This window comes from Leiobunum rupestre, chromosome 9 (assembly GCF_980474605.1).
Source record: "Leiobunum rupestre chromosome 9, qqLeiRupe1.1.hap1, whole genome shotgun sequence".
NCBI lineage: Eukaryota > Metazoa > Arthropoda > Arachnida > Opiliones > Sclerosomatidae > Leiobunum > Leiobunum rupestre.
The window spans coordinates 38,589,536-38,604,574 of NC_143392.1; the positions used below are offsets into that span (position 1 = coordinate 38,589,536).

The 15,039-nt window shown below is 38.3% G+C and overlaps 1 protein-coding gene across 1 annotated transcript in view; it reads left to right on the top strand.

Moving 5' to 3' along the window:
* The window catches only part of ci (transcriptional activator cubitus interruptus), a 71,301-nt gene that overhangs the window by 42,396 nt on the left and 13,866 nt on the right, over nt 1-15,039 (top strand). Inside the window, exon 3 of the mRNA XM_090159607.1 lies at nt 3,709-3,887. Within this exon, the coding sequence (XP_090015733.1) occupies nt 3,872-3,887 (16 nt within the window). The 5' untranslated portion in view covers nt 3,709-3,871. The remainder of the gene's footprint in view (nt 1-3,708; nt 3,888-15,039) is intronic.

Consider the following 15,039-nt stretch of genomic DNA (forward strand, 5'->3'; position numbering starts at 1 on the left):
TGCCAAAAATCTTATTTCCTCTCGCGATGAGAGGCCTGGGTGACAAGATGTTCCATTCATATTTTAGCTCGGCATTCAAAAAGAAACGCTTTCATTGGAAACTTCCTAAATTTACTAGCGGGACTCCTACCCTCTATCTACATTTAGACCTACAAGACGCGTGATTTCCAGAAATAAAAACATTCTAGTCCATTTCCCGTGATGTTTATCCTCTTCGTGTACGTACACTCCTGGGAAAAGCTACAGTTAAACGCCACTGTTTCTTAGATATATTCTACAGGCAGATGAGTGGTCTAAAATTGTTAGATGATTTTGACAACGCCGCGTAAAAGATTCTCCTTCATAAACTAATCATTGGACTGACACTTTTGATGTTGGGATAACACAATTTAGAGCGCCGAAGTACCCAAAAAAATTAATAAAATACCCGGACTATTGGAGCTTATTCGGAGTTAGGCATATTTTAGCTGCTCAAAATTGATACCAACCGTTTCTATCAAGTATAGTCACCGCTATACTATAGTGGATATTTGCAACTATAATTTCCGAAATTATCGGGTAGATTCTTTAAACTATAGAACTTCACCTTATACTCTTCAATCTTCAAGATAAACGTATAGTTACACAAAATACATTACCAGTAAACACTAATCTAACAGTAGCAAGTTAATAGTGTTAACTAAATAGTAAGTTTTAAACTTCTGCAACTTTAGCAGAACATGGAGCAGACGATACTTTACGCCTACGAAAGATAAGAATAAGGGCGAGAAATAAGTAGTGTTAAATTGAAAATAAAAAATAAAAATGAAGTAAATCATCGATTTAGGGTATCATTTTAGGTAAAAAACCCAATAAAACCCAAAAAAGCCCAATGGGCTGCGTTTTTTTTAAACCCTGATTTGAAGGACGGTAGTACCGATAACGCCCAAATTTATAAGCGTCACTGTTGGAAATTCAATAATGAAATTGGCGGCCTCTACTTATAAGAGTATTAAACAGTCCGTTAGTTTATGGTCTAGTGTAAAATGTCAATTAGGGATTCGTGGTGCCTCTAGGACGCGATTCCGTAACTTATACCAGCAGACTTCTCCCCAAGTTGAATTAATAGCGCGGTAGAAAGAGAAAGCTATAAGTTAGGGAGTCGCGGATGGGCGAAAACCGTTATTTAACGCGAGGGAAGCATGCATCCTTGAAAGTTATTATACGGTACAGCCCTGAAAATCCGCTGGCTTTTTTCTCTAAACGATATTGTTTATGGGGATAATCCCGTTCGCGAAGGGATCTGTAAAAAACCCACATCTTCTAGGCGTAGCTGGGGGTAAAATATCAGACTCGTAAAGTCGGCGTGCGTGGCCTAAGTCGCTTTGCCTTCTGAATTCTTTTTCTTCGCGGCCATCCCAGTGGACAGAGCCTCGTAAATCCGTAGCGTGCCATCATAAGACAAGCTTAATTCTCTTGACAGCTAAACCCCCCCAAAAATACGACCTCGGTACCCGCTACGTACAGAACTTGTAATTCGCGTATTTCTATACGCTTATTGCAGGGTGGGACGATTTTTTGGAGTTTTGGGTTAAAATTACGTTCAAATTGAGAGTTGGTACATAAGCAACGACGGATTTAAAAATTAAGAATATCAAAAGTAGCATAAGACCCAAAAGTATGTCAGAACGGTATAGTAGTTAATGAGAGTTTGTCGCAAAGTAAAAAAGGGAAACGAAGGGGGTCGGAAAAAGCGTCATCAAAATCGAGGTACTACAGCGCCCCCGAGTGAGGCGTTTTAGAACGTATGTCTACGGGTGAGAAAATCGCGCCCGACTATAGACTAAAGTATAATGTTGCTAGTACTATTCCAACTAGTAGGTTATGTAGTCTATAGCGTGACTGGGTCTCACTAGAAAATTTCATAGGCGTAAAGGTACAGCTGACACACTTTTGGGTCTTATGCTACTTTTGCTAATATACAGACTAATCTTTGAAACTACTTCCAGATTTGGTTGGGCATACACATTACACGAGATATCAGGCTTACAGAGGCAGATTACAACATCAGGCAAGGCTCCCATATCAATGTGAGATTTACAGCCTCAAGGGGAATGATATCGACATCAGAAAAAAGTCCATGACCTGATGTAGTAATAACAGAAGTAAATGAACCGAAGTTATTGAAATAGCGCTCAGAATCGGAGGGCGTTTTCATTAGGAAAATAATGAGAAAATCAAGTCAAATAAAAGCTAATTTCCATCCCGGTCTTTTGACGCGATAAATTGAACTCGGGAATTATTGGTATAGCTATTTATATGTATAAAAAATGGTTTCATAAAAAGCAAAACGTTTTTTTTTTTCGACCTAGGAGCGCGCAAAATTTCAAATTCGAGGTAAAAATGTAACTTCATAAGGAAAATGCCTCCAACATGGGGAGTATAGCAGTCTAATAACTTCGGTTCATTTACTTCTGGTAATAATTAAGAATGGACATTGCTTAGGCTGTTGGCTCCTTCCAGCAACTTCGAATAGTCTGGACTACGTCTGCCCAGGGGCTTATTCACGCTTTCGATGAACCCGTGCGTTTGACCAGCTATGAATGGTCAACTGACCAACCAAAGATTAGGCGCCATAGACCTGGTCCTCGTTTGCCTATTCGACTGCCATCTATTGGTGGTAATGCAGACTAAAATACAAAATATCCAAAATATCAAAGGCGACAGAAAACGGTTGTAAATTATGATAATTAGACACGGTATTCTATAGTAAGTGGTCTTTAACCAATATTATATTTCCGATATAAAATTATGGGTCAAAGGTTATACTGTAAATTATGTTAACGCGAAATTTACAAATAGCCATTCAACATTAAAGGGAATATAACCTGCAAAGCAATCTTTACGGAAGACCCCTTCATTTTTTCAAATAACCCTGTACAGTGGCGCCAAACATTTCTTAAGTCAAAGGCAAGAGCAGCCAGAGCTACAAACGTTGGTGTTCCACACCAAATACCTGAGGTTATATTCCCTTTAAGGGCACCCAATTTCAGTAGCAACTTACCTCTAGGTGCTTATTTGAGCCTACACTTATTTTAAATAGCAGACAGTTTTTGAAATCCTCAAAATAAAGTATATCAAAGGATTTAAACTTTTACCCTTACACGGCATCTTGGAAATTTTCGATGTTTGCCAATTTTAAACAATTAAGCACGTAACAAATTCGGTTCAATGGGGAAGATTCTTACTAAGACTTTGCGGAAGATGGCGTTACTCAATATTTAATAAAGGTGCGCCACGCACGCTTAGTTCAAGGTTAGTAAATTTTAGGCTATAAAAGGTTGTCTCGATACGCTGTGGTTGCTAAGGGCTAAGGTTGGTAACTTCGTTGCTAACCAACTTCGTGACGTCACTGAGATGAGATCCTATTGAAAATCAATGGGATCTCATCTGGGTGACGTCAGCAACAGACGAATTTTGGAGGCAATCCAAAAATTCTTTCAAACCGTTTCTCGATCGAGACCCCGTTGCGCTTAGTTGGACTTTCCAATCAACACGTGCCATCGAGCGGGCGTCGCGTGCCGTTAATAAAAAGAACCCTGAATTAAATTATTTATAACCTAATCACAGAATGTGAATGTAAATCCAACTCCAATATAACTTTATAAACCTATCTATATTTAACATATATGTACGTTTGTCTAAAGTGGTATTTCATTTTTAACGTAGATCTCAAGACTCCAGAAAGAACTTGGTAATGCGTATCGGACATTGAGCCCTCCCGCCAGCAAGAATCGACTCGCCAACAGGCCCTCGCCAGTAGGGCCACAAAACCAGAGGACCGGGAACTCTAGAACCCGCCCAATGCCAAAGAAAGAGGGCAAATCTTCTGATGGATCCCCATTTTGGTAAGTAGTACCGACTCCTCAATTTCTCATAAAACATTTCATTTAATTCTATCGAGAGAAACGTGAGGATGAGGCCGAAATGCCTCTCGAACTTGTCAAAATCGCGTATTTTATTTTTATTCGCGTTTATTTTTGACGAGTTTCAAAATTTTTGGGAGTTTTCCGCGGAATGAAATACGGTACTTAAAACGTGTTTAAATTACATCCGCCAAGTCAGGGTCCTTCGAGGAATCAAATACGGGTAAACGCCCGCGCGCGCCGCCAAATTGAGACGCAAGCTCGGAACGTTCAACTCGCAATGACTCAATGGAAAAGCTCGTATTGTTCAGCCATTAGCGTTCTCAGGTCGTCCTTGAGAAAGATAAATACGACGTGGCTTACTTTTTAAAATGTCGACCACTCTTCTTGAGGTGATTTTAAATCGATAATAAATTAAAGAAATATATAAATGCAACGCGAGTTGTTTATTTAAATTAAAGAAATTTTCGAAATATATAAAACCAAGCGTGTCTTTACGTTGAGACGTTTTTACCTCTCCGAGGGGACTTTGTACCCTAGGAGGGGTTATACAACCACCGTGTCTGTCTGTCTGTCTGTCAGGCCTGCGAACGCGTTCGCATTTTCGGGGCAAAGGGTAATCACTGCGTACCCAGTTTCTTAGAATCAGGGAAAAGGTTTTTCCAAAAGCGCCCTCTTTTTGTCATTGGGTGTAGTATAATTTCTTAATCGGCCGGGATTCGAACCCGAGCCCTCTTGCACGATAGGTGAGCGTTCTACCGCAGAACCACGGATACAGTTACGCTTCACTCAAAATTAAAAACTCTTCCGAGGAGAGGTATATTTTGGCTTGCCAACTTGTTTAGCGTTGCTTCCAATCCACCTCACGATATAAGAGTAAGCTCTATCGTCCAAAAAAATCAAAGAATCAACGCCATTTTATTTTAATATGAATACCCTAATCACCCTACCCACCGCGACACTCGGCGGAAGACGCAAAAATCAACTTGCATACGAGAAATGCTGACGCGCGAGCTGACGGCACGAGCTATTTCACGGGGCGGCCGAGTCACCATAGTTACAGACAGTGGCGTAAATACGCCAATGCAGCCAATGCGGTGCATTGGGGCCCACCCCAGTAATGGGGCCCATAAACTTTAACTTAGCCGACTGTCCGATCGGCTGTCTCACGAAAGAACGCCGTATACATGTATATTTTTATAGAGAGTATTACCGTGATGTCATTATCACGATTTTGGAAGCCAGTGGCGTAAATAGGCCAACAAACCCAATCGCGTACATTGGAACGCACAAAAAGTATCACAGGGGCCCATTTTCTTATCTCGCATTGGGGCCCAATTTTCCTAGCTACGCCACTGGTTACAGACGTGACTCGGAGGTAACTAGACCTTGTTCGTCAAAGTTTAAAAAGAGGGCGCTTCGCTGGCTCTTAGCTGATGAAAACCAAATTTTGAAATTAATTAGAAAATAATTACATGATTTAGTAAATTTTTAACCATACTAGAGGTTAAAAAATGCTTCCCCCTTTTCAACACAACCAAAAATTCTACTTCGAAGAAATATATTAAGAACCACAACCATTTCCTTTCTCCAATGGACGATAAAAATATGCTATAGTACCATTCCTTTTGTCAACCGAGAGAATAACCCTATTTGGGTAACCAATGGCAACCCAACCACCGCGTGTCCGAGAAACTCTTAAATTCATGGCTCTCCTATTGTGATGGCGAGTACCGACGCTCGGTATCCCGATTCTATTATACCGTACACGTACCAGGAGTGGAGCCAAGCGCAGAACCGAGAATTTCCACGCGGGGGGTTCAGAGGGGACCAACTTTATCGGATAAAGGTAGCGAAAAACATCACCATTCCGACATGGTGAAATTTCTCGACCAAGCGTAAAAAAGAACTGTTCGGATATATCTGCTCTCAATTTCTTTGTCCGGCAACCATTGAGGATAATCACTTTGTACAGAGCGGCGCGTTTATCCTGACCGACAAGGAATTACCGAGCTTACGGGAGCCACAATGAGTACAAAGCACCGAGCGCCGCTTAAGAGCGCTGTATAAAGAAATTCTATTCTTCAGAAAAAAAGCGCGAACCAGCGATGAAATCAATCGGATGCAGAAAAGGGTATCTAAGCTTTTATGGGTTTATCTCCCAAATAGGATTCCTAGATCTTATTAGACCGTGCAAAATGACCCCAAAAGAAACCAAGTTACGTTTTGAAAAAGGGACATTTAATATAGCAGTAATTACGTCTAATTTCGATAACAGATGGTAGCACGATTGATTCGGTGGTTGCCATAGATATATGAAATAGTATAGATCCACAATTCTACGAGGGAATGATACGGAAGTAACAGCTAGCAGACAACGCGAATTTTCTGGATGCGCCATCTTTCCACCAAAAGCAAAAAAAAATGATTTCAACTCCACGTTATAGGGCTATCAACATTATTAGGCCTAATCTACCGCGTTCTTTTTACAAATATTAATTTTGAACGCCGATAGATGGCACTATTACGTAGCACATCCAGAAAATATTTTCCAAATATTAATTTTGGTCACCGATAGCTGGCACTATTACGCAGCGCATCCAAAAAATATTTTATAAATCCTAATTTTGCTCACCGATAGATGGCACTATTACGTAGCGCATCCAGAAAATATTTTCCAAATACTAATTTTGAACGCCGATAGATGGCACTATTACCTAACGAATCCAGAAAATATTTTCCGAATATTAATTTTGAACACTGATAGATGGTACTATTACGTAGCGCATCCAGATAATATTTTCCTAATACTAATTTTGGTCACCGATAGATGACACTATTACGTAACGCGTCCAGAAAATATTTTCCAAATACTAATTTTGAACACTGATAGATGGCACTATTACGTAGCGCATCAAGAAAATATTTTCCAAATACTAATTTATTTTGGTCACCGATAGATGGCACTATTACGTAGCGCCTACAGAAAATATGGGTCTTCTGTTATCTGTCTCTAACGTGCTCTTCCCACGGGCCCGTCATAATGCAGCGTAAGGTATCTATGTTATTTCATATATCTATGGTGGTTGCTCGTAGCTTCGTAGACACATAGCATAAGTCTAGCCTTAAAACAGTTGCCATGACATTATTCAACGTCAAAGGTCACGAGACAAATCACCACACGATCCGGCGTTGCAAATATTAACTCGACTATCGTAGGCGTCTTAATGACGTGGCCGACCTAAACACGTTAAATTGGCAACGGAAATATGCCATACCCACGAGTAAGCTACGAATATAGCTAAAAAAGATACGCTTTAAATTTATATTAAAACAATGAAATTTAAGATAAGGATCGTTGGGCTCTAAAACTTTGAAATGGAAACTCGCAATAAAAGCAAGTTCCCAAGACGAACGAGCAACAAAAAAAAATAATGTAGGAAATAGAAAATTGAAAACGGAGGCCCGCAGCGATTCCAAGTAAAGTACGCCATGTGCGAGAACCAGATGGAATCCAACAGACGTCTTACGCGAAGTGGACAGAACGCTACCTTTTTAAACGAGCAGACTTTACCAGACTCCCCAGTCCGTAAAGAAATGCTCTATGGGGAATTTGGTCACTAATCTTTAGGAAGTGCTTTCTGAGAGGAGAGATGCCGATTATGGAAAGCGTTTTCTCTTTGGGGCCTTGGCCCCTATACATACGTACGCGATATAATGGTAGTCGGGATATGCGCTCCACAGATTCGGTTCCTTTCCGAGAAGGGATTCCATAATCTGTCCGATTGTTTATGTCTAGGTTTTTACACCGTCGCTCGGGCCCCTGTCTATTCTCCGCGAGTGTCGCTGCGTATAAAGCAAAGCGGCGTGCCACCGAATAAACAAGCGTCTAATATTACATTCGTGTGAAATCGCACGCTCAAAACTCAAAACACCCCGCTTTGATGCGGGTCGCGTTAAAGATCTCCCTGTTTCCCGGAATGGCGGAGTAGCCCGATTACTTTCAGAGGTGTTTTACGGCGTCGCTTACAGGTGTAACAATATTTTACACAAACAGAATCTCCGTTTTATGGGGTTTTATCGTCAAAGGTTTAATATATACGGATATGTTTGCTCACCTTTTACCAAAAATATTCCACAGATTTTTCTGATTTCGTGCGCTTGGAAAAGTCCTGTAGAGATTTTTCCGAGGGGTAAGACAGTCTCAGATAATCTGTACACCGAGTTCGTGCATTTAGCACTGTTAAAGGTACATATTTTCAAGAGTTCGCGAGTTCCATTTAGCACTGTCAAAGGTACGGCACTGTACACCGAGTTCGCAAAGTGTCTTACCCCACGGAATTTTCACCCTCAATGCATGGTGAAGTTCATTACGGAATTTGGTCTGTCAAACGTAGAACCATTGTACTGAAAGATTACAATTACCAAAATTATTGTTGTATTTATTAAAACTTAAAATAGCTTTTTTTGAATTGACAGTTCCATATTAATTCTTCGTTTGTACTGAATAGTGACTGATCTTATGGTTTAAATAAAAAAATTACCTTAGCTGAAATTAATTAGTATACATTGTATTATAAATACACGCATAAAATAATTATATATATTAACAGCATTTAAAGTCATGGTTGCAATATTAGAAATAAAAGAAAATACGTGTAGTCTAAAGACGGTTCGAAAGCTCGCTGTAAATGTTTTTAAAATAAGTTTTAATTAAATGATTTAAAAAAAATTCAGTCATATGTCTCTGCATATAAATTTGTTTTGATTTCTGATGAATAAAATGTTAATGGTTTTCTGTTAACTACTGTTAATTTAAACTAAATTAATTAAATTTCTAATAAAAATTTACTTTTAATGAATCCAAATTTAGTTTTACGTTATAAAGTAGCTTCCCAAATAAATTCAGAAATTCAGTTGTTCAATAACTATATAAATAAGTCCTTAATTTGGCATTTAACTTTCAGCTGTTTTAAATTATTTTAAAATTTATTTTTAATACGGAATTTAGTCTAAAATATTAATTTTTAAGTTCTTTGCAGGGCTGGTTTAAGGGGGTCATATCTATTATTTTTGAGACTAAGATAAATTTAATTCAAATTACTTAATTTTTTAAGTTAATATATCTATTTAAATTAACCGACTTTTAAGCTTATCTTTTCACTTTAATAAAGTAAAATAACAGATAAATAAACAGGATAAGCCCAATTTCGCGTTAATTTGCATAATAGTATTTACTAAAATGTAAAAAAAAATATGGATAAAAACAATTTTTTTTGGGACACAATTTCAATATTTTCCAAAATTAGCATATTACTTCCGACCCAAATTGTTTAAAAAACGTCCTATTTTTCTCGGAAAATGCATGCAAATTATAGAACGGGGCAAGAACGTTTACTGAATAAATCGCTTCGAATCACGATGTCGTAATTTTCTTTCTCGCCCGCCTGGAAACACCGGAAACCAATAAACACCTAAATAATAAATTCAATTCTAGAGAAGACAAGTCTAGTCAATTCGAAACCAGACTGCCATAGTATACGCGTATAATCACGCTCATCTGGCAGAGAGGACGGTACAATGGAAGCGCTGTTTGAACACGAAATGATTACCGCTCGCGAATGATTCAGCAATCGCTGTAATGACGGGAAGGACCACCTAATTCAATCATTCCAATTCTCGAATAAAAGGGCCGAAGTCGGGGGAAGAGTAGGCGAGAAATAAAGCGAAAAATTATACAAAACGATAATTCTACGGGCGAACACAGCGCCATCTCACTTAAGCACCGGAAATAAAAAATAATAAAATACTACGAAGGAAATAAACAAAGCGTAAAGCCCCAAAATACGTGACGAATAACACCTCGTAGACGTAATTGTTCAGGAATTTCACCATCTGGATATCGTTGCGTTTTTAAATTTTGTTAAATTGAGAAATAGAGGGAATATATATTTTAATGAGAAGGTGGTGAGATACGTTTAACAGCTGATGCAAAAATATACTACACTTGGATGTTGAAGAAACTTATTATTAAATTTAAAAAAAACCAAGTAATTTATTTGGCCGATGCGAGAAGATAGTACACATTGAACTTACAATTGTTAGTCAAACTGTGTTTCTTGGTCTAAGGTCAAACGATGAAGAAACTTATTTTTAAATTTTAAAAAAAATATTTGGCTGATGCGAGAAGATACTACACATTGATCTTAGTCAAACGATGAAAAACTTATGAAATTTAAAAAAAAAACACACAAAGTAATTTATTTGGTCGATTCGAGAAGATAGTACACATTGAACATAGTCAAACTGTGTTTCTTGGTCTAAGGTCAAATGATGAAGAAACTTATTTTTAAATTTAAAAAAACAAAGAATTTTATTTGGCCGATGCGAGAAGATACTACATATTGATCTTTGTCAAACGACGAAGAAGCTTATAATTAAATTTAAAAAAAAACAGTAATTTATTTGGTCGATCTGAGAAGATACTACACATCTTACAAGTTAGTCAAACGATTTTATATATAACAAAATATTTTAAAAACGAAGGTTTATCAATTTATAAGCTTTTTCAGTTTAAATACAGTAACGTAGCTTCCAACACTAGAATCTCTCAATTTGCTGGATTTTCGTCTGCTCAACATACTCGTTTTAATAGCAGATGAAAATCTAGCAGTTTATTATCTTCTAAAAAAAATTGTCATATTGTTAAAATTTCAACCATTTTTTTGCGTTACCTATCGCGTCAGAGCAAAACGCACAAAAGATTTCGAGTCGAATGTTTGGTAGTCCTCGCTCGCTTCGTTCGTTGGCCTAATAAATAAAATAAAGGTAGATTAAGCTTTACATAGACACATCTGTTCAGTGAAGTTTTATTCTTCCCTATTCCAAATAATTTCTTCCATAATACGTTAGCTAAAAGCGAGGTGAAAGTTACCTTCGCGATAAAAGGTCTACGCATTTTACCCTCAGCTAACCTACAATCTTACGGCCAAGTAATTCATCGAAAAAGACAGAAACTTCAAACGCAACCTTGCCAAGATGCGAGGGGCCGTACCGCGTGGCCGAAGAAGGCAGGAAAAAACCGGTTTCTACAACTTGGTTTTTCTAATTGAGTGATTTGAAAAAATATCTTTCTCTATTTTATAAGCCACTGTTCGCGCCCATACTCGGAACAAAAGCAAAAAATTGAAGGAGGCCTCATTGCTGCCATTTTCTTCATCTCTTTCTTACCCCCCCCCCTTTTCATCCCTCCATCTTAGAAGGCCGAGTTCGCATTTAACCATCCCCGATTCTATATGAAGATATTAAGTCAATCGAAGCCAAGCCCAAGGTCAAAATTAGAGAGCGTACAAAAAAATATGATTACATAATATTTATATCCGATTGTCCTACCTTTTAAAGAATCATTAAGGGTGAAGATAAAATGTAATAAAATAGTACAAGCGCGTCTAATTTTTTTGAAGAAAAAAATGTGTCATAGAATGGCCGCGATAAATGGTAACAAAACCTGTTTTGTTTCTAGTGACCACGAAGCGCGAGCGGAGAAAATAATCAATAAAGGAGGACAATGGAATAACTTGTTTTCTTTTTACAAAAAATTTACAAAATTGCATTCTGACAATTTAAATTATCTTTAAAACGCGTCTTTGTACGTGAAAGTTTTTCACTACTTAAAAATTGATTAAAATACAGTTTAGGAAATAGGACTTATTTACGCAATAAATTAATGGAAATTCAATGGAAAAAGGACACGCCACTTATATAAGTCGCTCGATGACTTAGGCCTAAGGTGGTGCCTTGGGTATTAGCCTAGCTGATTTTTATTATTATTATTATTATTATTATTATAAGCGACCAGAAGTGTATCACACATTTTATAAAGATAAGTATTCACCTCTCCTATACCGACAATGTTATACGATTTAAAAAGGACTTTCTTAAAATTTTTACATCGCGTAAATTTCGTTTATAAATAAATAAACAGTGTGGTTTCAATAATTTTAATCTATTAGTGAATACAAATGACTCTTTTTAGAGCGAAGCGGGTTACTTCTCTCTTAAGAGTTTATCAAATACTTATGACGATAAATATTCAAAGTGATACCCGCGTACAATAAAGTAATGGCACAATGACGTCATCCATGTTTTTTTTAATATAACACATTTGCGCCCAAGGTGTAGTCAGGACTTTGTTTTGGTATGGTCACTCAATTTACTATACAGTGATTTCAGTATCACGTGACACGACGTCACCTATGCTTCTTCCAATAGAGAAAAATCCCGCACAAAATGGCGACCATGGCCAAAGCCACGAACTGAAACTACTCTATTGAGAAAACTTTTGTTCGTACAAAAATACATATCGGATCCTGGGCTCGTTTCCTCCCCAGGGTTGGACATAAGGCACTTGTTGAATATTTTATAGTATCATAAGGGTCTTGTATTATCGTAATAATTAAATGTGACTTAAATTGTAATTTATAATATTGTTTAATTAATAAAACTCTATTTTTATATTAAGATTTCTGTAAACCGTAAATGTAGTAAAATAAAATCTGTAAATTTGTTCCTACCAGGCGTCTCAATAAACCCCACTCTCCTTTCGCTTCTCCCATGACGTAGTCACTGATGTGAAATATTTTCGGTCGGGCGGTAACAGGGTTGCCAATTCAACCGGTAACCAACTAAGCCAACTTCAATCCGACTTGTAAAGTAGATTTTTCGTTTCACTTTCACCATGCTTTCACAAAAGAGACAAGCCTTTGCACACGTGTGCGTCCTGGTCAAAGTAAATGATAAATTTTATATGATATAAAGGTAAAATTTTATCTTTTTTAAACTTTTATATAACTTTTACCGCCTAAAATGTGGTCTTATTTTCGGCACCGCTTCAAAACCAAGAGACAAGGACTAAAAAAAACCTAGCTTTCCATTCTACGCTCTCAGTGCTATTACTCCTTGGGGACTCGCTGATCTGCTTTTATTGAGACGCCTAAAGAAATCCCGCTGGCGCCGAGCGTTCCTGGCATTTCCCCTGTAGTCCTTTAGGACGGTCCAAAAATGACCGTGGCAGCCCGACTTAGTGACGCTCGGAGCTTGCGGAATTTCTGCCCCTCAAAACAAAAACCCTAAAACTGTCCATCGTTTTGTACCCGAGAAAGTGAGATACGCGCGAAAGGAAGCTTGAGAAAATATTCTCTAGGTTAGGCTCAGCGTTGCCACTTGCCAGACGTACGATAATTATCGCACATTGCAACCTGTCCTTTTGGGAAATTTCATGTCTTATATACAGTGATTTCAGTATCACGTGACACTACGTCACCTTTGGTTTTTCCCATAGAGAAAAAAATCCCGCACAAAATGGCGACCATAGCTAAAGCTACGAACTGAAACTACTCTTACATTACGCCAGACTTTGAACAAAATCGGCAATAAACACCTCGGGTGAAAAAATTGTGATCGGCCAAAGTTACATGTCTCAAGTTATAATAATAATTCTGACCGGTAAAGCAAAATGTTTAATTCCTCCATTTTTACCCCCACTAGTCAGTGACTACTAAAATAAATTCAGATAGAAGGCTCACTAGTCAGGCTGACTATAAAAAAATATCCTTACTTCCAACCCTGATCCTCCCCATGGCTACGCCACTGATTTTCGCTCCTAAATAGTGACCATGACCAAGTGCTATTACCAAGGTCTCTACAATGAAAACGCGTCCCACTCTCCGTAGAAGCGACATCTAGGTAGGGCTCTACGAACTAATTGTTGAAATAGAAGTGAGGATAGAGAAGCGGGGAATTGAAACTTTTTGGTGAATAGAGATGGCAATGCCCCCGCACATGTCACGGAGGACGCGCTGAGAAAAGGGCTTTTTGCGAGATAAACGAGCGGCATTTGGGAAGGCAAAAAGGGCGGGACTCGGGAGCAATTCGCGGCTGCCTTTACCACCGACATTCGAGAGCGTTATCGATGACCGATGCCCCAAAGAAAGAAGCCTGTTATAATGGCCGCTGCCCCGCGATCGACGGAACCGAACTAGGTTCCGCCAACCACATCACTAATCAATCATTGCACTCGAGAGAAAGCGATAGGGAACAAAAACGTTTTTAATAGTGTTTTCCGAACACTTCTTCAATTTCAAATGGGCCCCGCGTGGCCATTGGAATCATTCAAGAACCCATTAGATCGATTTTGAACGACCCTAGTGGGAAATGCTCAGTAGCTCACAAAGATATGGATAATTGTTCATGTGGTACTAGGATTTCGGGAAAGTTAATCATTCTGAAATACTTCAAATATTTTAGCTAGTCTCGTAATATTGAGTTACCTACATTTTGACCGGGGTTTTTTTTCCCACAAAATACCACGGGGCTATTTTTCCATTATGGCCCGGAAAACGGTTACACCATATAGTCAGGTGTGCTTCAATAAAAACAAAATTATAACTAAAATATCAAAATTTCCCGCCTGAAGAAAGTTCACGAAATATAACTCTAGCCTTAGTTGGAGGTTATTATTTCGTAAAAATAAATATTACCTTAAATTTTATTAAATAAGGTATTTACAGAAGTATATACGAGATAAGTAAACCAGCCTTAATTTATAAAGGGGAACAGCCCAGCTGTTTTGTCTTGAAATATAAATAACGCCAAGTATTTGGGTTTGAATTTTCGCTGCCATCTTAAGGTGTATCGCCAGCGCCAGCAGCACCTTAGTGAGCGATTTGCGAACTATCCTAACTTTTAAAATCGCGCAATTTAGGCTTAGGTCTCGTATAACTGGAACGCGCCGCTCGTGCTAAACAATTTTTTTGCGTCTTCAGCAGCGCGCGCTTTTATCTTGTTTTTCTGTCTCACCGATTTCTCACCAGGTGTCGCGGTGGACGTACGCTTTTCAATTTCCCGAAATTTCTCTATTTTATTAAAAATTAACCACTCAATATTTTTTATGCGGTTTTTGCCATCAATTTTAGTTTTTAACTGGCTATAGGGCTATCTAACTGGTTAAAGCTTGACCGCTCCCCTTTAAATAGCTAGGCGGTAAATTTTAAGCCGTCCGCGATCTGGCGCAAACTTAGCACTCTTTGAAAAGTAAATACTATATACTCCTTTCACTCACATTTCCATCGTACGA